Source organism: Telmatherina bonti (genome assembly GCF_933228915.1).
Source record: "Telmatherina bonti genome assembly, chromosome: 3".
NCBI classification, from domain to species: domain Eukaryota; kingdom Metazoa; phylum Chordata; class Actinopteri; order Atheriniformes; family Telmatherinidae; genus Telmatherina; species Telmatherina bonti.
The window spans coordinates 16,442,769-16,467,693 of record NC_136621.1 but is presented as its reverse complement, the minus strand read 5'-3'; the positions used below and the strand labels follow the sequence as shown (position 1 = coordinate 16,467,693).

The following is a 24,925-nucleotide window of genomic DNA, read 5'->3' as shown; positions in this document are numbered from 1 at the left end:
TATATATATATATATATATATATATATATATACATACATACTGCTCAAAAAAATTAAATAAAGGGAACGCTTAAAAACACAATGTAACTCCAAGTCAACCACGCTTCTGTGAAATCAAACTGTCCACTTAGCAAGCAACACTGACTGACAATCAATTTCACATGCTGTTGTGCAAATAGAATAGACAACAGGTGGATATAACAGGCAATTGGCAAGACACACCCAATAAAGGAGTGGTTCTGCAGGTGGTGACCACAGACCACTTCTTAGTTCCGATGCTTTCTGGCTGATGTTTTGGTCACTTTTGAATGCTGGCGGTGCTTTCACTCTAGTGGTAGAATGAGACGGAGTCTACAACCCACACAAGTGGCTCAGGTAGTGCAGCTCATCCAGGATGACTCATCAATGCGAGCTGTGGCAAGAAGGTTTGCTGTGTCTGTCAGCGTAGTTTCCAGAACATGGAGGCGCTACCAGGAGATGGGCCAGTATATCAGGAGACGTGGAGGAGTCCGTGGGAGGGCAACAACCCAGCAGCAGGACCGCTACCCCCTTCTTTGTGCAAGGAGGAACAAGAGTAGCACTGCTAGAGCCCCAGTGCTTTATTTTCCAGTATCATTCACAGAAATGATACCTAGATTACCAGTAATCAAGCCTTTTCTTATCTACATATCATTTTCAAGTTTTGGCCATCAGAAAAAAAAAATATTGTCATTGAAAGAAACCACTGACTGAACACATGCCTGTAAAGATCTCTGGACTGAGGTGCAGGTGAGCATAAATGCATTGTTGGGAAATAAATGTTTCATGGCAAAATGCATGTTTTCCCTGCTCTTTTCTCCAGTACTCTGAATAATTGCAAACATTTTTGAAAGCAAAACACTGTACAGGACTTATACACATATCAGGTCATCATTTTAGCAGCCCTGAGGCTCACTGATGAGAAACTCATCCAGGCAGCAAGTTCTCCCACTATGGTAATGGTTTATCCTGGTTCTTCAGGATGTGTTGGGGAAACTATTGCACTTAGGTTGTGCTTGGGGTTCCCTTAGACCAAGACTTATCCAGAAGACGGAGACTTACAAACTAAAACACAACTGAATTAATTATACAATCTAACACCTGGTAAAAACACAGAAGCCATCATTGAGTATGTACCCATCAGGTTGTGTTAATATGTACAACAATGAAATTGTTGGCCGAGAAGCAAATTTTTGGGTGAATTTGTTTGATTTTTTAATTTAATCTGAAGAATATATCAATAATACGTTTTACACATGAAAACCAAACCTCTTGTCATCTCCAACTCAGAAATGTATAATCCATATTAGAGTAAACATAATGACGAAGATGAATATAAATATTGATTTGTAGAAAAGAGAGCAATGTCTTTTTAAATTAAGTGTACATCAATGTTCTTGTTAACCTTTTCGTTTCATTTCCTTCAGATTTAAAGTGGAACTATTATGTGCATTTCAGGCTAATTTATTTTTATTTCTGAGACCAGAAGGGCTGGGATTGATCGAGTTATTGTCACAAATCGCTTTATTTACTTCAGACCGACCCTCTCCGTAGGCTGTCAGATCAGCCAGTGGGCAAAACGAGTGGATTGAGACTCTTCCGCATTAAGCCCCGCCTCCCGCCACTGCACTACATCGGGAGCACGCACCGCACCTGCTTTCGCCGTCATTGTAACGTCTCATAAACAGAAGGATTAGGGTAATATGAACTCAATAAAAAAAAAATATATATATACAATGTGAACACATAGCATACAGCCCTACATGTTGGAACCTGAATCAGACCCTGAAAACAAAGTGGAAAACAGCAACCCACAGCAGCGAATGCAGCAGGATGTCTCTCTTTGGTAAACTCACCAGCCATCGTTCGAAATAACTTTATTCAACGTTTTCCACCCGCCTGATGTATTTGTACATGCCCTTGTTAACCAGTAGAAGGTAACCAATCACCGAACCTTATCACCCGGGACGTCACAAGAATTTCCAAGCAGAAAAAACTCTCTAAAACGACGTGTTTTTCGTCGCCATGGAAACCGAACGGAGAGAGTGCTGGAACTCAAACTCAAACTCAAACATGCGTTTAGGTGATAAAAAACAGTGTCGTTCACATGTCTGATGAGGATTCAACCTTGTAACACTGGAGAAAGCTCAGAAAACTTGAAATACCATAATAGCACCCCTTTAAGTAACTTCACTACCTTATGCAGACCTAATGTAACATTACATATACAGGAGAAGAAACATTATTTACTATTAGCAAGTATCAGCACCAAGCTAATAGGTGTTTTTCTTTGTAAGGGAATTATTGTAATGTAATTTGTGTAAATGAGCTGCAGATCAAATCTAATTCCTTATGGGATTAATGAGTAAGTTATCTTTCATTAATATTCCATTTCTTTACACAAAGTGTTTGATTTGCACTGAAGTTTATCTCTTTTCTTCCATGTTGCCGCCTCATCGCTTCCCACTATCAGTTCCAAAATAAAGCAGTCGTCCTGGTTTCCTGACAGTCTGGTGTACTCATCAGAAAGAATGGCATACGCTTGGTTAATGCGCATGCAGAGCACAGAAAACTGCAAATGACCCACCAATGCAGCATAGCACTGACTGCTCAGTGATTATGTTGGCATACAGCCGCCTGTTAAGCCACAAGCAGTCAGTTTTGTGTATAATAATGCATATTAATTGCACATTGCACAAGTGCATCTCTTGTACCACTGAAGCTCGAGGGGAAATTCACTTGAAAACCCAGATGAAGTGTATGAAACTTAATTTATAGAACAGTTTTTTTTCCATTAATCCTTTGTAAGTGAGGTTGTAATGTCAGCTAAATACTGACTTCAGCAGCGACTTATTAACTTGTAGCGCTGTCTCAATGACTTCACGACTAAAGTTAAATTAAACATCAAACATTATTGAAATATGTCTATCAAACCATTAAACTTCTTCATAGACTTTATTCTTTCTATGTAATTCCACATATTAAAATGCTTTTCAGCTGTTTTGATAAGGTAGTCTAAACCGACAGACATGGCTATTGTATGCTACTTATGACGAGGTATGTTAAACCAACAGTACATCAGACCGCTGTAGCATTGCCTGGTGCTGTGTTCAATGCAGTCGGACATCAGAGATTTGCACCTCTAAATGTCCAGTTTTCCATGGCTGTTGGGTCTGTAGCTGCTAGCTGGGATGACAGCAGGAGGTGGCAAGGTTTTGTTTTGCCACCTCTGTTGCCATATCGTTCCGCCCATTCTTTCATGTCTTTTGTTCTCCATGGAAACCACATCAGGTTCAGAGTCCGTAATGATGATTAAAACCCTTCAGTCAGTGCTTGCTGTTTGGGTGTACTAAACGTGTCAGAACATGTCTCTGATCGCTGTAATGACCAGAAAACTGAGGATCTGGAATGACTTCCAGACTGGGCCTCATCGCTTCACACCTTCCACGGGAAGGAAGAATCACTGAGCAGCCTGAATGATCGGGCATGAAATTAAGTAATGATGCTTTTCTGTGTTTTCTGCAGGACTACCGTGTGAACATTTTCCTCCGTCAGCAGTGGAATGACCCAAGGCTCGCCTATGCAGAGTATCCCGATGACTCTCTGGACCTGGACCCCTCCATGTTGGACTCCATATGGAAACCAGATCTGTTCTTTGCCAATGAGAAGGGAGCCCACTTCCATGAGGTCACCACGGACAACAAACTCCTCCGGATATTTAAAAACGGGAATGTTTTGTACTCTATAAGGTACGATGGTAAATGATTCAAACTAAATTCCCTCTGTGATGTTAAATGTTCCGACGTACATGTGCTGGAACCATAGGACCGCTAATAACATCTTTGAACATACATGTGCTCTCGTTACTTTGATCTGAACCAGAACGGGGTCTTAACTCATGAATCAAGGAGCAGTGTGCATCCATGTTGGAGTTTTCATGCCTGGAGGCGAACAGTGAGCCTACAGCTCTGCTGCAAACTGGACTTCTGTTTCTAACATGATCTCACACTATCAGGATGAGTCTCATTTTATGGCTGGAAACAAAAGGGAAACACTCTTAACTTGCTCACACACCGCATTGTTTTTTCAAATTTACGACACGTATATTTTTTATTCTACAGTGGAGGCATCAACATGCATGATTACCCGAACATGAAGCACAATGACCCGTGCGAGCCACAGTAATGTGGAGCAGATTAATCACCCAAGACTACACTTGTTTGAAACATAATAAGAAGTGAAATTTAAAATATGCTCAAAATACAAGAATCAGAACAAATAAGTCAATTTTTTCCTTCCCACGCAACAACAATCTTCACCAGGAATAAAATCATGTGTCTGTTTAGTCAGCAGTTGTTATTTTCTCTAACAGATCTTTGACTTTAAGCATAATTTTGCATGAATGCAAACTTTTATGTGAAAGGAGATGCACACTGCCTATTTTTCCGGGTCTGAATAAAATATCTTCACTCGTTCAAAGTTACCAAGGTAACCTTAAGTCCAAAAGGATCACAGTCATTAGTTACAGATCTGGTCCAGTAAAAATTGGGCCAAGGTCAACTGAGTCCAGGACCAACGAAGTCTCTGAAGGTATAAATTTATGTCTCATAATTAAGTCCAAAACCAAAAATTCATCTATAGTCACTGCACAAACATTCTCAGAACTCAGTGAGTCAACAAAATGTATGAACAATGAAAATATTGGGTGATTTAAGAGGTTTATTATAGTTCTAAGACTTCCAGCTGTGGATTTACCTCTTGGTTGTCTTCACAGCAGCTTCAGCAACATCCCAACCAGCCAATCCAAACAATCACATTCATATCAGATTACATCCACATCTGTACACGTCTATCAGCTCTAACTTTAAGCCCATTCTCATTTCTCTTTGCTTTCAGACTAACATTAACTCTGTCGTGTCCTATGGATCTAAAAAACTTCCCAATGGATGTTCAGACGTGCATCATGCAGCTGGAGAGCTGTAAGTACCAAACAGCTTCACACAGACTCTTAGAAATTGCAGGCTTGTTGGAGATGAACGTCCACAAAGACCAGAAGTGGACGTAGTTTTAATGTTGTGGCTGGTCAGTGTGTTCAGACTGCCAGTGAAAGGATGCAGCAGCCAGCAGGTGGTTGGAGTAAAGCACAGCAGAGAGGAGAAGGAGGGGCTGTGGTTACATATTTCATGACCACCAAATATCTGCCCATTTTCTGATTTCTGGAGTCATCAGAATATTTGAAAAGTTGTTCTCTACATTTTCCAAGCCGTCATCAGATTTCTTTCTGAATATGTGGATTATGATGTTACTTCCTTTTATTTTCATAATATCAGGAAATAATGTCACTACGTACAAACACCAGCATATTTTAGAATATCGCATTTCAGAAGGGGACGTAGATTCATCAGATCAAATAGATCAACAGATCAAGTTGTTTTTGTTGTGGTCGTTGCCATCGTTGTTATTCTCCTTCTCCTCTTTCTCCTTCTTCTTGTTCTTCTCCTTTTTCTCCTTCTCCTTCATTTCTAGATTTTGCCAGAGATTAGTGGTCATCTTTTGGCACGTAGGAGGTTAAGGGCCTTTCTCAGGGGTTCATAGTGTTTCTTCGCTGTTGCCAGTTTGGGAACTGGAGCCTGAGTCCCTCAGCCCCAAATTCAGCTCTCTGACCACTTGGCTACAATTCCCTCCCAATTACTCCCAGTTATCAGATTTTGGTGGTCATGCAAACAGGCTAAGTGCAAGTTTAGTTTAGAATAAAAGACAACTAAATATTTGAATTGATTAATCAGTGTTTTTTCTCTTTTAATCAGATTTTATTTATTCTTGTCTGTTTTTCCTGATCAAATTATGTTGTTCCTTTAGTTGTCATTATTAACTATTTTTTTTATATTTTGTGCTGACGACGATCTCTGTGAAGACACTGGGATGTAGGCTGATGTTTGATGATTGGTGGTTGTCTGATTTGATGGACTAGCATGCAGATGCATTTTGTGTTTCCAGTAAAGAGATTAAATCTGGTCATTTGTCTAGTAAAGGGTTAAACCTGGGACTCCAGCTGATCCATCCCCACTTCCTTGTATGGTTTAATACTCAAGCTTATACTGAACAGAGCGGAGCCGCATCTCTAGGTTTGGTACCTGTATTTAATGAATAGATTTATAAATAGCTATTTTACCCATTAATGGTGTATGATTCAACAACAAAAGCCACACTTTGGTGATTAATGAGCTCCCGTACCCCTCCCCCCTCTGCTCTAGGTTGTTATTCATCCTGTTCAGGCATAATGTACATATATTCCTTACCTCACTGGCTTCAATCTGTCTGTATTCCCACAGGGAGTCAGACATGCACGCTTCTGAATAATTAGCATGCTGTTCGGATTCCCTGTGGGAAGTCTGAGCACCTGCACGGACAGGAAGTTAATACCTGAAATAATCAGATTGTAACAACCCGGTGAATGTTGATGAATAAAAACATGCAGCTGAAGAAAACCAAACACATGACGACTTATTTCTCTGTCATTCGCTCATGTTGGCGAAATAAATTCAGTTCGATCCTGCTTCTACTCCTCGACAGGCTTATCTATTAACATACGTAAAGTGAGCATAAACGACCTCAAGGGAAAGTAGGGCAATTGCGTCATCGGGTGGTTAAAAAAGGAAAAAAAAAAAAGAAAAAAAAAAGATGAGTAGGCCTATTCACTGAAAGAAAAAGGGTGAAGTTTTATTCACTGTGGGAACTGCTTTGAAACATCTGCAGCACATCACAAACACTGGTTCTGTTTGGACAAAGGATCCAAATGATAAACACCTGCAGCAGAATCCCCTAAACATGTCTCTGTTTGCACGGGTCCCTGTGAATCTTGTCATTGATTGTCATTGAGGTCCCACTTGGGATAATTTTGTGCTATAACCTCTGGAAAGCAAACGGTGCAGTGAAGCCAAAAGTGACATAGATCAACATGGTGGATGTCTGGCTGCCTCTCTGCTGCGCAAATTGGACAGATTTGTTTTACCTGCAGTCAATGAGACATTTCCAGTCCTGGTCGATCAATGAGCTGGTTTTTCTTCGACTTTCTTCTTCGTTTACAGTTGTTTCTGGAAACAGCTCCCCCTAGTGAGCAGTTGTTGTAAATATGTGATGTTGTCCAGGTGGTTTGTTCTGCTTCAGTAAAGTCCAGTGTGAAAACCAACTAAACCAAAAGAAGGTATGAAATATTTTGGAATCTCTATTCAATCGATCCAAGTCCCCCAGACTGTCCTTGTGGGAGCGGAGCCTCAGAAACTTCTAGGGACCACAGGTAAACCAACCATTGGGAAAATGTGGAATTATGAGATTTTTAAGATACAATTGAGGTCAGTCAGTAAGAGCTTTATATGTGAGAAGAGGAATTTTAAATTCTACTCTGGATTTAACAAGGAGCTGAGGAAGATACGTTAAGACTGAAAAAACTATGTTGCTCTCTCGCTGCAGTATCAAATGGAGACTTTACAGAACAATCAGGAATTACAATGGTTTAATCTGTCTTAAAAATTTCCATGGACTAATTTTTCTGCATCACCCTGAGACAGGATGTTCCTCATTCTGGGAATATTACGGAGGTAGAAGAATGTGGTCCTAGAAATACTAAAGACCTGGTTTTATTCTAAGGAATGAGGGAGTTATTTTTATCGCTGTGATGAGACTCACTCAGAGGATGAGAGCAAATTATTCCAGTTGTGACATGATGAATATTTTAAGGAGAAAGCTGCCATGAACCATTTTAAGTTCAAAATTGCACATCACATGCATGGAAATATATGTTCCTTATATCACTCCGGACGTTAAAATCATTATGATCATTTTGCTTTGTCATTTTGATATTTTTTATCATTGACGTTTCTAAAACCTGTCAGCTCAGAGATGCTTCCACTGAGGAAAAAACCATGAAAACTGACTTCACATATTCATTGTACACCTCATCAGCTTCACCTGTTCAGCAGAAATGTCGAATCAACCAATCACATGGCAGCAGCTCAATGTTGTTAGTCATGTTGACATGGTCAAGACAGCCTGCTGAAGTTCAAACTGAGCACCAGAAGGAGGAAGAAAGGGGATTTAAGTGACTCCGAACATGTTGATTGTTGTTGATTTGGGTAGTTCAGAATCTGCCTTCTGGGATGTTCTCACAGCCATCTCTAGGGTTTACTGAAAAATCAAGTGAGAAGCTGTTATTTGGACCAAAATGCACCGGAAGTCCACACCACACTCACCAAAAGTGGACAACAGAAGATGTAAAAACGTGACCTGTTCTGATGAGTCTCTATTTCAGCTCTACGTTCAGAGGGTTGGGTCAGAAAAACATAACATTTTTGTTCTGCAGGGTACAGTCTGGACTTATGCCCCTAGCACTAGATAGGTAAATTTGAGCCTAATCTGGGCTACACTTGGAACTTATGGCTCAGTTATGACAATGGCAAGCATTATGTTGGCCAGATGTAGGCCAGGTGTCAGTTGATGGCCAAGACCTTGGTAACAGTGAGCATCTTGTGGACCACATGTGGTCCAAATGTTGGTTTTTGGCTTGAATGTGGACTAAAGCAAGTTGTGAAGTGGTCAAAATGTGAGGATCTAACCTTGACAAAGATTGCAGTGTTTTCTGCATGGACCACTTGTGGAAGTCATGTGGCTGACTTTGGACTTCCAAACGCACAAGGAGTCACTGCAGCAAGTCAAGAACAAATATGGGCCAAACCACACTCCAGATTTGGGCCAAATATGGTCCAAACCAAACTCTAGATGTGGGCCATACTTGGGCAAAACATGACTTTCTGTCTTGCAGGGCTCCTAACCAGACCTTAAGGTAAATATGTATGACCTTAATGGTACATTTATGCCTCAAGTTTGGTGTGTATTTTTACTATTTCTTCAGAATGTTTGGGTCAAACACCAGGAGATAGTCTGTGTAGGAGAAACTAAAGAAAAAGGAAATATTTAATAAGCTTTACGTTGTCTTATTCATTAATAGAAGATAGTAAATGTCTTCATGATTGTGCAGAGTTGAGGTAAGAAAAATGTTTGTGTACATACTTTTTTCTTTTTATTTCCTGATTTAATACACACTTAACATATTTTTAACTTGTTTATCCTGATTTTTATTATCACCTTGTCTGCAACTCAAAAGGCAGAGTGATCATCTACCAGTCTGAAGGTCGATAGTTTGAATCCAGGTTTTCCCATCTCCCACATTGGGCAGGACACTGAACCCCTTGTTGTCTCTGATGTGTGTTTTTGGCAAATAAATGTGTGATTGAAAAAAATAACTATCCTTTTAGTCTGAAATGGGAGACATTTTCTGCATCTGAATTACGGTACAAGATGTCACCAGAGGCACAATATTGGAAACTAGTACCTTCCATTTACAGTAAAGCACCATTACGTTTGAGTGTACCGCCTCAGTGACAAGCCTTCGTACACTAAAGATGCAATACTGAGAATTAGGTTGAAACAACATGAAGGCATGGATCCATCTTGCCTTGGATCAACACTTCGAGCCGCCCACTTGGCCCACTTGGGGTCCTGTGATGGAAATGTTCAATGTTTAATTTAGAATGGTATAAGTTTGGATGTCTACACACAGTGTGTATGTAGAGAAGAGGCGTTTGACTTCTTCACCAGGGAAACTATTTCTGCTTAATGTTGTGTCTTTGCACAAAGACAATGTCGACCTCAAGCACAGTTTTCAGTTCTTCTTTCCTAACATCTGAGACTTCTTCCCATCAGGTTAGAGTTTCATTCTGGTGTCCTGTGACTGCGTGGTGACTCTCCGTATGTGTAAGATTTTTAGGAAAACACACTAACGGATGCTTATCCTGCGATGGACTGGCAAGCTGTCCCAGGTGTACCCTGCCTCTCGCTCAAAGACTAGTGCAATAGGCTCCAGCTTCCCTGCGACCCTTAATTGGACTAAGCGGTTTGGATAATGAATAAATGGATCCTTCTCATCGACGCTGTTGGTAAAATGATTCCACCACAGCCCTCAGTAGCAACATGACATGGTTAAACCACCACATCCTACGTCACAGCCTTTATGACATCAGTGTAGCATCATCTGGCTGCTTCCAGCACAATAATGCATCATGGCATTAAGCATAAGTCATCTCCAACTGCTTTCTTCAACATGACAATGAGTTCGCTTGACTCCAATGACCTCTACAGTCCCCAGTTCTCAGTAGAGCACCATTGAAATGTTGCGGAACACGAGGTTCTCATCGTGGATGTACTGTCGTCAAATCTGCAGCGACTGTGCAAGGCTGTCATGGTAATATGAAGCAACATCTGTGAGGGATGGTAGATTCAACAGACACCCAGGATGAATTTATTTCTGGAGGAGAAAGTATGATTTTCTAAATTTCACTTGTTTCTTTGGTCTGTTTCATGCTGTGTGATGAGGAGATACACAGGTTTATGTAACAGACTGTGAAGATGACACATTGGCTCTAATTCATATCAGGGATTGTTCCTCTAACCAGCAGTGTTTTCAGAGAATGTGCTCGTAGTGACCTACAGATCTCAGGCATGTTCTGAGTCAGAATCTTTGTTAGCGCTTGAGGCGATGGTAAGATGTGGACGCATCCAGAGCAGAAGCAGGCCGCTGCAGGCTCTGTCTCTGCTGTGTGTGCGTTGTTGTTTTTCTTAACATGCACACAAACTTTTCATTTAGAGACCAATCCTAAGAATCAGGATGAAGTGAATCTTTTGTTTGTGTCTGCAGGCTCATACCAGCCTGCACCAGCCAGTCACTGCTTTCACCAAAAAGCCCTTCAGTGCAGCAGCAGCAGTCGTTTCTGCTGTTTGTGTCCTGGATTTCTGTCATCACAGTTTCAGGATGAAACACAATAAACTGAATATCTGTGAATAAATGTAAAGATTTAATGAATGGAAACATGGAAGTGGATAAAACAACTGTGCATGTGGCCTGAAGTTTGACTGTGAATTTTATTGTGTGAGATTTAATTGTTGGGAATTCAGATTGGATTTATCAGATTCTGCATCTGAGGTCATTTATCAGGAAATTAAGCCTTTTTTTTAAAATATTGATCCAAGTAGAAACCATGTAGACATTTTTTCTTTGATTATTTCTAACAGAGATTTTGAAGGTATTTCCTACCTCAGGATTTTTTGGGTATAGTTGCCAATGGTTTGTGACAGTTTATTAGTTATTTAAACACATATCGCTCTGTATTGTATACTAAGGTTGGTTGGCTATCTCTGTCCTCTCGCAGGCTTCTTCACTGGTACATTTTTATCTATAAAGCTATTATTGGACCATCTCCTCCAAAAGTCTGCGTTTAGCTTACGTTTAAACACAAGTCAGTGCACAATGCGCAATCCCAGGTCTGTCCTTCTGCCGCAATGCCCAGAACTCACACTGAGTTTGGGAAGAGGGCATTTGTGTACTCTGCTCCTTTTACTTGGAATAGAATAAAAAAAAAAAAAAAAAGAAAGAAAAAAAGGTCAAGAATCAGGCCGTCATCAGCCTCCCTCAGTTTAAAACTCTTAAAAACATGTGAATGGGAGATATGGGACTGTGTAGGTGCTTTGCTGTATGATGTGCTGTGAGTTTTCTTTGAAGAACTTCCAGTAAAATTCTTCCCACACTGACCTTCAATTCCCTTTAATATTCAAACCTGATGAGAATCAGCACCTCTCTGGGTTGGGAGATGTCCTGCGGGTCGTGATCGAAAGAACGAGATCTCGTATACAGGCGAATGAAATGAGTTTCCTCTGCAGGGTGGCCGGGCTCACCCTTAGAGATAGGGTAAGGAGCTCGGTCATCCGGGAGGGGCTCTACTCTGAGCCCCTCCCGGCTCAGAGTAGAGGTGTTCCAGGCACGTCCTTCCGGGAGGAGACCCCGGGACACGCTGGAGGGATTATATCTCCCGGCTGGCCTGGGAACGCCTCGGGATCCCCCCCCGCAGAGTTGGCAAATGTGGCTGGGGAGAGGGAAGTCTGGCCTTCCCTGCATAAGCTGCTCCCCATGGCCCGACCCCGGATAAGTGGCAAAAAATGGATAGATGTGTTATCCACAGTGTGTCCATCATTCATCTTTTGTACATGAAGTTAATATAGTTTACATGAATATCTATAAGGCTTTCACACCCAAAGGTTGTAATAAAAGCTGGAGCAGCAACAGGTGTGCTCTCCTGTGCTGACATTCTTTTTAATTGTTTGTAAGTGCCTTCGCATCTCTTTGTGTTTTACATCCGTGTGATCTGAGGATCACAGAATGAATCACAAACATGAGGGATGAGAGATGAGGAAGAAAAATTATGTCCTTTGTAAAGAGTTGAAAGAAATGTTTAATGCATTATTGTTTGTGCAGAACTGTTTATTTGAGTATTTACAATAAAACCTAAAAAGTTTCATCCAATGGGGGTGTTTTTTTTTTTCAAATTTTTTTTTTTTTAAATATACATTTTCTTCATTTATATAATTTTTAAATAATTTTTCATTACTAACACTAAAAAGAGAAGTAGTTGATCCAACTTAAGTCATGAACATACATTTCTGGTTAATCACAGTAACATTATTTTACTCAACTAAATATTCTAAGTTAGATAAACTTAATTCAGTTACTTGATTATCAATTGAAGTAATTCATTGAAATAAATTAAATTAATTAAATTTAATTAGTTTATTAAATTAGAAAGATTTTTTTCTTTGCTGGGAAAAAAAACAGCAAAACCTGGAAAATCAGCTGTTTAGTACTCTGTGTGTGTGAGTGTGTGTGTGTGTGTGTGTGTGTATAGTTGGTTAAGTGGTCTTTCTGCTTTTCCAGTCGGTTACACCATGAACGACCTGATCTTTGAGTGGCAGGAGAACGGACCGGTTCAGGTGGCCGAGGGCCTCACGCTCCCACAGTTCATCCTCAAAGACGAGTCGGACCTCAGATACTGCACAAAGCACTACAACACAGGTAACACACACACACACGGGGGGGGGGGACAGCTTGCCATGCCTCATCAGTGGTGTTTGTGCTGCTGGATGCTGCAGGAGGCCAGTGTCCAGGATCAGACTGTCTGGTTGATAAATGAGATCTGAGCAAAGACATCAGGTCAGTTTGGACCTGCAGGACTTTTTCTCTGGATGTTTTCTGAAGTCTTATATAAAGTTGTGCTGACATGAAAATGAGCTGAGGGTGATATGGGTTTCCAAGGGGCCCCGGGGTCCAACATCACCATCAGCTATTGCAGAAAGGTTTTTTTCTGCAAACTTTAAACCGGAAGACACAAAAATATCTTCAGTCAGAGCTTCAGACATGATTCTGATCTATTAAATAATTACTTTGTCAAATGTGCTACGAGGAAAATGACTGACACCTAGTGGTGAAGTTGCAGAAAGCAGCCATCAGAGTCCACCAAGTCGAACAATAATCTGGATCTGAATCGGTGGGTTCGACCGTCTGTGGTGCAGAAAACACAAAGATCTTTAAGTTTTTTATCTGTGATTCTCATCTGAGAGAAACTTCTTGTTTTCTGCCTTCATCTTTTTCTTGAATTCCCTCCTCTTCATGTTTTCTTTTAAACATCTTTTCTTTCATCACAAAAAAGCACTATCATCCACCACCTTCTTCTCCATCATCCTCTGGATGGGGCTTTTCTTCTGCCTTCTTTTTATGGCAACGATGTGGATGTTCTCCAATGACAAAACCTCCTGCAGAGACACATTTAAACACTTTTTTTTTTATTCGAATTCCATTAGAACATCTTATATGTAACATTAGAAGCTATTAGAAACAGTTTTGTTAAAGGCATTTTTTACCATCCTGCAGGAAGATCAAAAATAAAAACATGTGAAATGAGTTTCCTCCACAGAGCGGCTGGACTGTCCCTTACAGACGGTGTGAGAAGCCTGGTCATCCAGGACCAGTTCAGTACAACTGCTGCTGCTCCTCATCCAGAGCAAGATGAAGTGGCTCGGTGATGGAGAAATCTTGTAATTATGACACTGTGAGCCTCTTTAGAGAACAGATGGTCAGAAAACTGTTTGTTGGAGTTTCTTTTCTCCAGCACCCGGCCATCTGGCTAAGATGCCTCCTGGATGCCTCCCTTCTGAGGTCTTCTTGGCACGTCCCACCAGGAGGGTATCCAAGACCAAGGACACATCAGAGGGACCGCATCTTTCAGCTGACCTGGGAACCCCTCTGGATTCCCTGGATGAGCTAAAAGAAGTCAGGACTTAGTCTGCTGGCTGATAAGTGGAGATGGAGAATGGATGGATATCTTATGGATTTATATTGTTTCACATTCCACCTCTCCAACGACATAACAACGTCCATCAATATGTTGGCAGTGGTAAAAATAAAAATCAGGCTTGGAGGCCGGCCTGCTGAGTACCTTCTACCAGACTACAGCTGACAACATCTGTTACATACATGGTTCACAAGCTTCTCAGCTGGAGACAACATAGTGTTGCAGCCGGTGATCAGAGAAGCCCAGAACATCATCGGCTGTCCTCCCTGGAAGACATCACAACATCCCCCTGCTTTATCAGGGCACAGACAATCTGCACCAGTCACTTACATCCGGGCCGGGGTCTCTTCTGCCATCTTCCCTCTGGAGAAAAATACAGAAGCCACAAGTCCTAAACAAACCATATCAGAAACTGTTTTTACCTGTGGGTGATCAGACTCTTAGGACTCTTAGATGCACATCGGACCCGTTTGGGTCCTAAATCCAAAGACAATCACTACCTGAGTACAACAGCTTTTACTGCAATATTTCTGCTCACCATCGCATTTCTGAATGACTGTTTACGTTTTTGCAGTTTATCAAGTACAATGGGTTTTTTTTTGTTCTTTTATTTTATTTTATTAACATCTGACATGTTTGTATATTTTCACATTTTTAATTTTTATTCTACTCAGCTTTATTTACTTCAGAAGGGTTTTTATTCTTGCTCTGGAGATTAGCTGCTCGCTCTAATTTCATTGTTAGCTGAGATGTACAGTGACAGTAAATGTCTATCTTATACTTTAAATTGGACTAGTCTCCAGTTTAGCCAGAAATAGATGCAAAAGCTTAGACCAGTTTCTTTGTAAATATGGAGCTGAGTTACTCCAACATCTGTAAGACGGCAAACTCATCGACACCTTCTCAGCACAACAAAATTGAGTTAATCTGCTGAAAGTTCCTGTTCATTTTATATGTTTATGTGGAATTAATATGCAAGAGCTGAAGATGAAATTATGTAAAGGAGCATCACATTTTGAAGTAATGAATCACTTTATCTGTGGAGGAATTATAATTCTGTTTTAAATGTTCTGCATGAAATTTACAAATGATTTCTGGGGTTTTGTCAGCTTAATTCAGTATCTGCATCTTTTCATGCAGATTTAATTCCAGCTTCTCTGCATGCAGAATATTTGTTGAACTGAGAACATGATGGTGTGCTTCTCATCTTCCACTGGTTTCTGCCCAACTAACTATTTAATGGTTGTTTCAGGTAAGTTTACCTGCATCGAGGTGCGCTTCCACCTGGAGCGTCAGATGGGATACTACCTGATCCAGATGTACATCCCGTCCCTGCTCATCGTCATCCTCTCCTGGGTCTCTTTCTGGATCAACATGGACGCCGCTCCAGCCAGAGTGGCGTTGGGCATCACCACCGTCCTCACCATGACAACACAGAGCTCTGGCTCCAGGACTTCACTGCCAAAGGTCTGCATGTCAGCTGCTGTTTGTGCAGGTTTTCTTCCTCCTCTTCATCATGTTTGCTCCAGAGTCCTTCATGCAAGATCACATCTCAAAACGGATTATGAAGAAAATGTTATGATAGAAAACTACAAATACTTTAGATTTTGGACTGGAATGATAAAGTGCAGTTTGTCAATAATTATAAGAAAGAAAAAGAAAGAATGTCAACAATAAACAAAAGCACAGATCTTCATCAAGCAGCTTATTTCCACCCAGATTGTAAAGAATCCTTTAAAAAATATTCCTGTGTCCACATTTCCTTCCAGATCAGTCCTAAAGGTAAATGGCATCTAAGTTAGACCAAGACCTGTTCTCTGCACAGTAGTTTTTGCATAAAGTTGCTACAAAACAGACAGTAAGTTAAAGCAAGCAGAAACCATAACCTCCTAGGTGGAAGATAGAAGAAGGTCATACTTTTGGTTTTACTCCTTTATTTCCACATGAACTTGAGCTTTTCAATTTAAAAAAACAAAAAAAAACTTGAAACCAGAAGTAAACATGGTCTGAGACCCAGATTTCACCTCACAGAGACTCCATGAGTGCACAGATGAGTAAATGTGTAGTCACGGCCACGAGTTGTGTGTTAGAGGATGACATGCTTCATGTTGGACTGTTTTCAGTCATGTCGTCTGTCCAGCAGCGATAATGTAATGTAGCACATAAACAGAAGCCTCCACGCCGTCTGCTCTGATTCAGAAACTCTGCAGGAAAAAAACGTCTTTGGTCACTTTTCTCCCCATTCCCCTGCAGCTCCTCTCAGACTCAGATTCAATCAGATAGTTACGTCTGATATCATTTTACTAGCCTCCAGTAATCATCTCTCCTGGTTCAGGAAAACTTCATGGCTTGCCTTAAGATAGACCTTCTGACAATATCTGCATGTTTTTTCTGCTATTTTAGCCCCCTACACTAAAAATGAGTCTCTCACACACACACACACACATACAAATAATGCAAATATGATTCAAACAGAATTACATAAATTTAAGTCACGTCCATCAGCATAGGTAAAAAGAACAGCTGAGATGCTGTGTAGGACCCTCGAGCTCCCAGGAATCTGGTAGCGGACCTGTGGTTGAGATAAACAACCACCCACCGTGCCCAGAGGAGCTGGGAGGACGGATGAGGGAAGAGTTAGTTTGTGTGTAAGTGTGTGTGTGTGTGTGTGTGTGTGTGTACATCTTAAATGAGATGTGTCACCATTCACTGCTTTGATTGACAGGATTTGTGATGTTCAGTGACACTCTGTAAATACCAGTACATGCATAACAACATGCATCTTCTTAGCTGAAATTGTTTTGATCACTGAACACGCCATTTACATGTATGTGGAAATATGGACAGAGGAGCAATCACAGACAGTTCTAGACCAACATTAGAGAGGGGACCTGGCCGGGTCAGAGAGACACATTCATGGGGGGGAAAAAATGCCCAGATGGAAAAACTAGAAATAGCTACTTCCTTGTCTTGTATCCAGATGGTGCAACATCAGAGTCTGTGGGTTCAGGTAAGCTGCGATGTTTCCAGTATAAAATGATATGCAGTCTGACTGTTTTTAGAATTCAAACCAGTCGTGACCACGCTGCTTTTAAACTTATAATCCAGTTCCCAGAAAGATGTTCAGCTTTGTCTGCACTGACAGGTCCTCCCTTGCTATGATGATGTCTAAAATTAATGATGAATCTGTAAAAAAAAAAGAAAAAAAAAAGGACAAAACATCTAAAGTATTTTTCTGTGGATTCGGTTCACTGCTGGGTCAAAGCGCCTTCATGTCCAAAATCCGCTTCTCTCGCCAAGATGTTGCCATGTTCTGACTGTGTATAGCAGCGCTCATAACTTCGTTGTTTGTGTTGATAAATCAAACAAAATGAACATTTTGATTCCACAAATGAATCTCTTTGCATCAACCTATAATATTTGACAGTCCTAAAGCATAAATCAGTGAGCTGCATCGCTTTACAGCCTGGAAGAAAGAGCCATGCTTTGGTTCCACATCTTGTGTCAGGTGAAGTTATGCCACAGAGTCTGTCCTCAGTAGGGGCTGCCACAGGGGGGTCCAAGCCTGCTGTCAGAACTGGATACACTTGAGGGCCACACAGTGAAAACAGGCTTTTTAGCACAGATAGCAGCAAATTTAACAGAGCTGCTGCCATCATTTTGTCCAGTGATGGACGCAGCTACACCTCTCTATTGCAGGCCAGTCAGGAGGCAAAGCAGAAGTGATGGGCTTGTACTGCCTCTTGATGCCCAGCGGGAAGCAGCATTGAGTCATTTTAGAGTTCAGCGTTTAGCCTCTTCCTGATTAAACCCTGCACAGGAAGCACGAGACCCTACAGTACAGAAGATGTTTGAGACACTTGACAGCAGCAATCCTAACATGTATGAAGCATTGTCATCCTATTTAAACACAGTGCAAACCCCAAGCATTTATATGGGAATGTAAGAAACACATTAAACAGCACAGTCCACTTTAGGGCATCTGCTCATTTCTCCACTTTAAGCAAACCCACACACACAAGGCGTCGCATGAAAGCAGAGATTGTGCTGATTACACGTATTTCTGGGACAAAAACTCCTCCAGCTGGAACCCAGACTCGTAAATCATGTCTTATTTTGCAGTTTTGTGGTGAAACGTTACTCATTCCAGTACTAACTCACAGGACTACTTCACTAATTCCTAGGAATATTTTACTAACACGTAGGACTACTTTACTTATTGCTGGATGAATTGGGCTGCTATGTGGTTTTCACTGAAAGTAATGTGGGTTTCTTTCAGAAGAAGATAACCATTCACATTTTCTATTGTGTTCCAGGTAAATTTACTCTGACATCTTGGTTCTGACACTTCTGTAGTCATCTCACGTGTGTCAGATTATTAATAACGCCATTGTAGTTGTAAAGATATACTTCTGTATTTGGTGTATGTTTTGTTTCAGACAGGAGGCAGGAAATAAAGACCTCATTAAGTAGAGTTTATTCAAAATGTCTGAATCCAGAGTCAGTCATTAGTTTTGTTTTTATTGTGGAACTTTACGCCTGCTGTGTCTGCCGTGTGCAGGCACCTCGGTCTCATCGCTGCATATCTGGAAGAAAACAGTTTGGAGGTGAGATGTTGTGGCGAGCAGAAACTGTGGCAGATCTGATTTATTCTCCTACGAGACGAGACCTGAAACGCCTCCTGTCTTCATTCATTATACCAACGGTTGTCGTGCATGGGTGAGCACGAGCGTGTGTTGATTACACACATCGTGGATCTGCTGGAGCGTGAGTGAGAACGAGCCCCTCAGTCTTGTTCTGGTATCTTGTATGCATGAGAAAAAATCCGACATGGAGCGCTGCATTACATAATTCTGCTGAGCGCTCTCATCATGCACTGTACACACACCACACTCTGACTGGGCTTGTGTGTGTGTGTGTGTGTGTGTGTGTTTAGAGGTTAGGAGGTTTCTCATGTTTCCGGTCTTTAACAGGGATTTGCACTCCAGTATATTACATGTGTCTGAATAAGTCATTATTTCATGCAGGAATGAGGTTACATCTTTTTGACACCGCAGGCGTCGGTTGCTCAGTCACGAGTGAGTGTTTTGGGCAGCAGATGTGATCTGTAAGTACTGCAAGAAAATTTAGATGGAATATCTGTGAGGTCGCAGCTTTATGAAGCCTGAGTTAAGTTTCAGGTAGTAAAACGAGCAGCAGAGTGTTTCCAGGGCTCTTAGTTTGCTTAAAGGTGGAGTATGTAAGATTTTCAATATTTTCAAAATAAATTAATAAAATACCTACAATCATAATTAGATAGTTTTTTGAACATGTAGGTTCCAGTCTGTCCATATTTGATGAGTTATTAAATTACAAGTTTAATTAATGACAAATGACAAAAAGCACTTTTTTTTTTACTGGTAGGCAAACATTTAAGAAGGGTCTTTGTCATTAATTAAACTTGTAATTTAATAACACATCAAATATGAACAGACTGGAACCTACATGTTCAAAAAAACCATCTAATTATGATTGTAGTTGTTTTGTTTTTTTTAGTTTATTTTTAAAAATATTGAAAATCTTACATACGCCACCTTTAACGTGCCACCAGGTTTCATGAATCTCATCTTCTGTTCTGGTCTCTGCAGACCAACGGAGGCTCCCGAATGGAAGAAATGGCAGGAAAAAGAAAAGGTTTGTCTCACCAGGTGTGTTTGATTTCAGGTCTCCTACGTGAAAGCCATCGACATCTGGATGGCGGTGTGTCTCCTCTTTGTCTTCTCTGCTTTGTTGGAGTATGCTGCCGTCAACTTTGTGTCCAGGCAACATAAAGAGCTGCTGAGATTCAGACGGCAACCCAAGAACAAGAGCAAGGTACAGAAAAACCCTGTAGTTAGCAGAGAGAAATGACCAGGTCACAGCGTTGATCTGCACACATAGACGTGTTTGGGTGTAAAATGCCACCTTGTGGACACATGCTGTCACTGCATCAGAAGTTAGAAACATTGACGTTATCTGTGCATGTTTTTCTGACTCAAATCAGTGCATGAGACGGCATGACTGTGGCTGCATCCATGACAACAGGCCATCCACACAGGATGAGCGTGTAGTCAGTGCATGAGAAGCGGTCGGGAAAGGATCCACTCAGCATTCAGTCGACTTTTTGAGCAGAACTGAGACGAGGAGAGGAGAAAGAGAATTACTTTGGCTTTGACTATGAAAATAATTCACTTCCATCATCAATCCAATCAAAATGAGTCATTTAGATAAACTGATGGAGACAGTCAGTAAAATCAGTTTATATTATTTATACACCAGTTTTTTAGAATAATTAAACAAATTTCCTGAAAGTCCAACTGAGTCGTGAATGAAAATGAAATATCAAGCAAATTGTCTGCTGAGTTAAACAGCAACTCTTTCAAAGTGGAAAGTTGTAAGTCTTATCTTAAAGACAGAGTGACTGTCCATGTTTTGCACCCAGAACCTGCAGCTCGTCCCACCTAAACTAAACATCAGTGAGCAGTAGGTGCCTTAGCTTTGTAATAGCTGGCAGGACATCAGTTGGTATGGACAGTACTGATTTTTTTTTTTTGCATTTCCACAGAGAAAAAAATTGGGAAGGGTGCAAAAATATCCGATCTGAGCTGTCCTACTTTTTTTAGGACTTTGCCAGTGGGGTCAAAAATAACACATTTTAATCTACAGGTTAAAGATAAATGTGGATAAATATGAACAATCTGCCCCTAAAGTGTGGAGCTAGACACGCTGTGTGACGCAGCAATAACAACAAACATGGAACAGCTGCATGTTTAGTAAAGCCACATGACAAGAAGAAAGAAGACAACAGGTGGATGTGCACTATTCTCCCCCTTTGTTTCTGGGTCGGGTTCTTCTTCGTCACACCATGGACATCACGCCAGTAACTGAGATATCTGTTGCCACCTAGCAGGTAAAGCTACAATTGGCTGTGGAAACGCAGTAAAGGTCATGGTTTGCCAAACCAAACTGCATCAAAACGAGCAGATCTTTACTGGACTTTATGTGCTGAGGAAGATTTTAAACTGGAGCGCAAACTTCACTGAGACCTTCTGAAGTGAAGACAGGGGACATGTGACGCACTCTGAAGGCTCCAGTCCAGTGTTATGAATAAGATGAAATATTTTCAGGGAATTATTGGAACCGGCATAAAATAGCATTGCAGTAGACCAGTCTAGGTTGGACCAGTTGGACCAGTTTCTCAGCATCACTCAGAGGAAGGTTGCTTCAGATGTGGAGCTTTACATATTTTAAATGTATTATTTCTGTGTTTATGTTTTATATATTGTTTTGCACTTTCTCAGATTAAAGCCACAAAGTACTTTAATATCATCAAAAATGAAAGAAAAACCAGAAAGAACAGAGAATCTAAGAAAAAGACAAGGGGTGATCAGAGCAAACATAAAATATGACATCTCAACAAAATGAAGGCAAATCAAGGCATTAAAACTCAGGTTCACACTCTGGGGACAGAAACTTGAGACTTAAAGTGTGTCTCTGGAACCACTATCAGTCTTTGAACAGCTGATCTCAAAAGACGAGAATGGTTGTAGATATGTTGTAGATCAGCAATGCTGAGGCTGAGAAAGATGCGGCTTTAAACATGAGAAGTAAAACTCTAAAACTCATAATAAAATCCAGTGGATGCCAGTGCAGCGAGGCCGACGGGGTACATGATGTCTGTTGTTTGTGCTGTTTAACCCTTTCATGCATGAATTAATTTAAAAAAAAAACAAAACAATGCAATATTTTTTTACATACAATATTTTACCTCTACAGACATATGCAGTGATACTTTTTTTTTTTTAGTAGTATTTAGAATTTATCATGATTTATTATTTATTTTGATGTATTCTATAAATTATTTGTAAAATAAAATAATATAATCATAATTATATTTTGTAAATCTTCTATCAAATATAGCTGTCTCATTTTTTTTCCCCCGATATATCACAAAGGTAAACTTGCGTAATTACATTATGTTCAGTTATATCTTATATTTATTTAGTCTTCAGTGAGTGGAAACGTATTGGATGACTCAGTAACATCCACTGAAGTCGTTTATTTACAAAATACCATCCTCATTTGTTAATATGTAAGAAAAAAGCTTGTAAATAGGTGTCCACCACAGACCCACTATGCATGAAATGGTTAAAAGCTGAGCTGCAGAATTTTATACTGCCTGAAGAAGCAGCTGTTATAAATAAAATAATTTAATAAAACTGGTAAAATAACTAAAAAAACACTGTTAGGATCGTCTAAATGAAATATAAATAAAAGCATGGATAATAATCTCCAGCTCTGTTTTAGGCAGAATTCTTCATAGTTTGGAGAAATTGACAGAAGCATGTGGTTCTTCTGAACGGTGCTGAGAGACGAGAACACCAAGGTTTCTGAGACTACTTCACTAAGGTGTTCCTGTATGTCTGGGACACAGTTGTCAGGGCAACGGTTAAGCTTTTTACCTGCATTTAGCTGTAAGTAGTTGCTGCAGGGTCATTTGATGCTTTTTATTTATTTTTAAGGTTTTTTTTTTTCAAGACTTTCCTTCCATGAACAATCAGCTGCTTCTGTTACAACAAACATGGCCGACACTTCATTGATCCCCACAGAGGGCAAATTACTGAGATGGAGCTCCTGTTGACTGAATGACTGAGCGATCCGGTCCGGTCCTGTTTTTGGATGTTCTGTTTTCCTCTGGGTTTCTGTGTGTTGATCACGTGTGTGCATGCTGTCGGCCGGTAGAACAGTGGAGGTGCAGTTGATCCAGAGGAGCTAGCTGAGTCCCTGCGTCGTGTTAAAACTGACAACGGCCTCCAACCTTCAGAGCCTCTGTACGGATCTATGAGCAGCTTCTACACCAGCCACCACAGCAGGGTAAAGGCACTGTGCACGTGTGTGTGTGTACGTGTGTATGTGTGTGTGTGTGTGTGTGTGTGTGTGTGTGTGTGTGTGCGCATGTCTGCATGTGTTTTTTGTCACTCATTCAGCACCTACATGATCTGCAGGAGAGCAGGTAACTGCAGTCAGATGTTATGCTGGTCCACCTACAGTCAAACTGCAAAACAGTAACAACCAGCAGGATTATTAAATTAATGAGATGAAAGTGGTTTTAAAAAAGAAATCCAGTTATTCCAGTCTGTCATCAGAATTTGTTGGTGGACAGGATGGAAAAATTAATGATCCTCTAAATCCTGCTGCGCTTTCGCTGAATTCCCTCTCAAATATTTACTCTAGATTATAAAAATATTACATTATTTCATTTACCTTTATTTTATTTTAGTATCTTTTAGTGTATTTTTAGTTTTTATATGATTTTATTGATTAATTTTAATTTAGAACTTTTAGCTTTGTTTTCTTTCGCTAAATTTTGTTTTTTTATTTTAGACTATTTTTTTTAAATAGATTTTTTTCAACTTTTATTTCTATTAATTCATTTAGTTTGATTTACTTATTTAAATGGATTTTATTTCACATCATTTTTATTTCACTTTTTTTTTATTTCACATATTTTTTAAGTTATCACTCTTTTTTCTTTTTCCATTCTGTTTATTTCACTTTGATTTTATTTTATTTTCAATTTAAAATTTTCATATAATTTTATCTTATCTGACCTAAATATTTATTTGCCTCTATATCGACTGAAACTTATAGTCTTTTTGTATTTTCCTTTCCTGGCATTTATTTCCAATCTTTTGTTGATTCTGTCCTTTGCGCCTGCGGGAGAATCGTGGCTGTTGTTTTAATGGTCAGCATGAGATTCCAGTTTAACCACAGAGACTGCTTGCTGGGATGTTTGATGATTTTAATCCTGCTGGTCTGATCCAGGATTTTAAGCTCACAATACAAATAGTTTCAACTAAATTTCTCTAAACTTCAAATAAAAATCCCACAACCAAACATGGGATTACATTTATAATCTGTTTTTACTTCAGAGTCATGTCAGAGTCAGTGAGAAGAAGTTTAAGTGGTCTGATGTGTGACTACCTCCTCCTCCTCCTCCTCTCCTCTCTCCAACAGGAGGCCGAGGTCCATGAGAGCAGGCCGACCCCCACAGCTGCCGTGACATCGACTCCCAGCATCAGGAAAGACTCTAAAGTCAACACCAACAACGCTGTGGCCGTGCTCAGTCCCCCAGGAGCCACAGCTAACACCACCCAGAATCCACCTGGAGCGGCAGCGAGCAGCGGGGGCAAAACCACGGAGGAGATGAGGAAGCTGTTCATCGACAGAGCCAAGAAGATCGACACGGTGTCGCGGGCCGGCTTCCCTCTGGCCTTCCTCTTCTTCAACATCTTCTACTGGGTTCTTTACAAGATCCTGCGGCATGAAGACGTTCATAAGCAATAAGGAACCAGAAAGTTCCATCTTCACATTGACTTCCTGTAAAAACACCTGTCCTGCCCCGACCGGGCCTCCACCCAACGCTGGCCAAGAGCACCATGTAGTACCCCCCCCCACACACACACACACATCCAGCTGCTGAAGGCTCAACCTGAAACATTACTTAAATATCATTATTAAATATATCATACAGTCAAACAAGTTAATTATTATTATAAATTTGCTGCAAATTTATTCCAAGTTGAATAAATTATATAACATTAACATTATTTTAACAAGTCTATAAGTTATTATTGATATTTATCTTCAGAATGAAT

At 40.4% G+C, this 24,925-nt stretch overlaps 1 protein-coding gene across 2 annotated transcripts in view; it reads left to right on the top strand.

Annotated features, from left to right (window-relative positions):
- glra3 (glycine receptor, alpha 3) overlaps positions 1-24,614 on the top strand; it is a gene marked incomplete at both ends in the record, with an annotated part of 57,924 nt that extends 33,310 nt beyond the window's left edge. Inside the window, 7 exons of one of the 2 annotated variants that reach the window (XM_079238361.1) lie at positions 3,544-3,767; positions 4,915-4,997; positions 12,836-12,973; positions 15,502-15,716; positions 19,953-20,102; positions 23,010-23,141; positions 24,285-24,614. In XM_079238361.1, the coding sequence (XP_079094487.1) occupies positions 3,544-3,767; positions 4,915-4,997; positions 12,836-12,973; positions 15,502-15,716; positions 19,953-20,102; positions 23,010-23,141; positions 24,285-24,614 (1,272 nt within the window). The remainder of the gene's footprint in view (positions 1-3,543; positions 3,768-4,914; positions 4,998-12,835; positions 12,974-15,501; positions 15,717-19,952; positions 20,103-23,009; positions 23,142-24,284) is intronic. The other variant, XM_079238362.1, reaches the window with a different exon arrangement.
- Between the last annotated feature and the right edge of the window lie 311 nt (positions 24,615-24,925).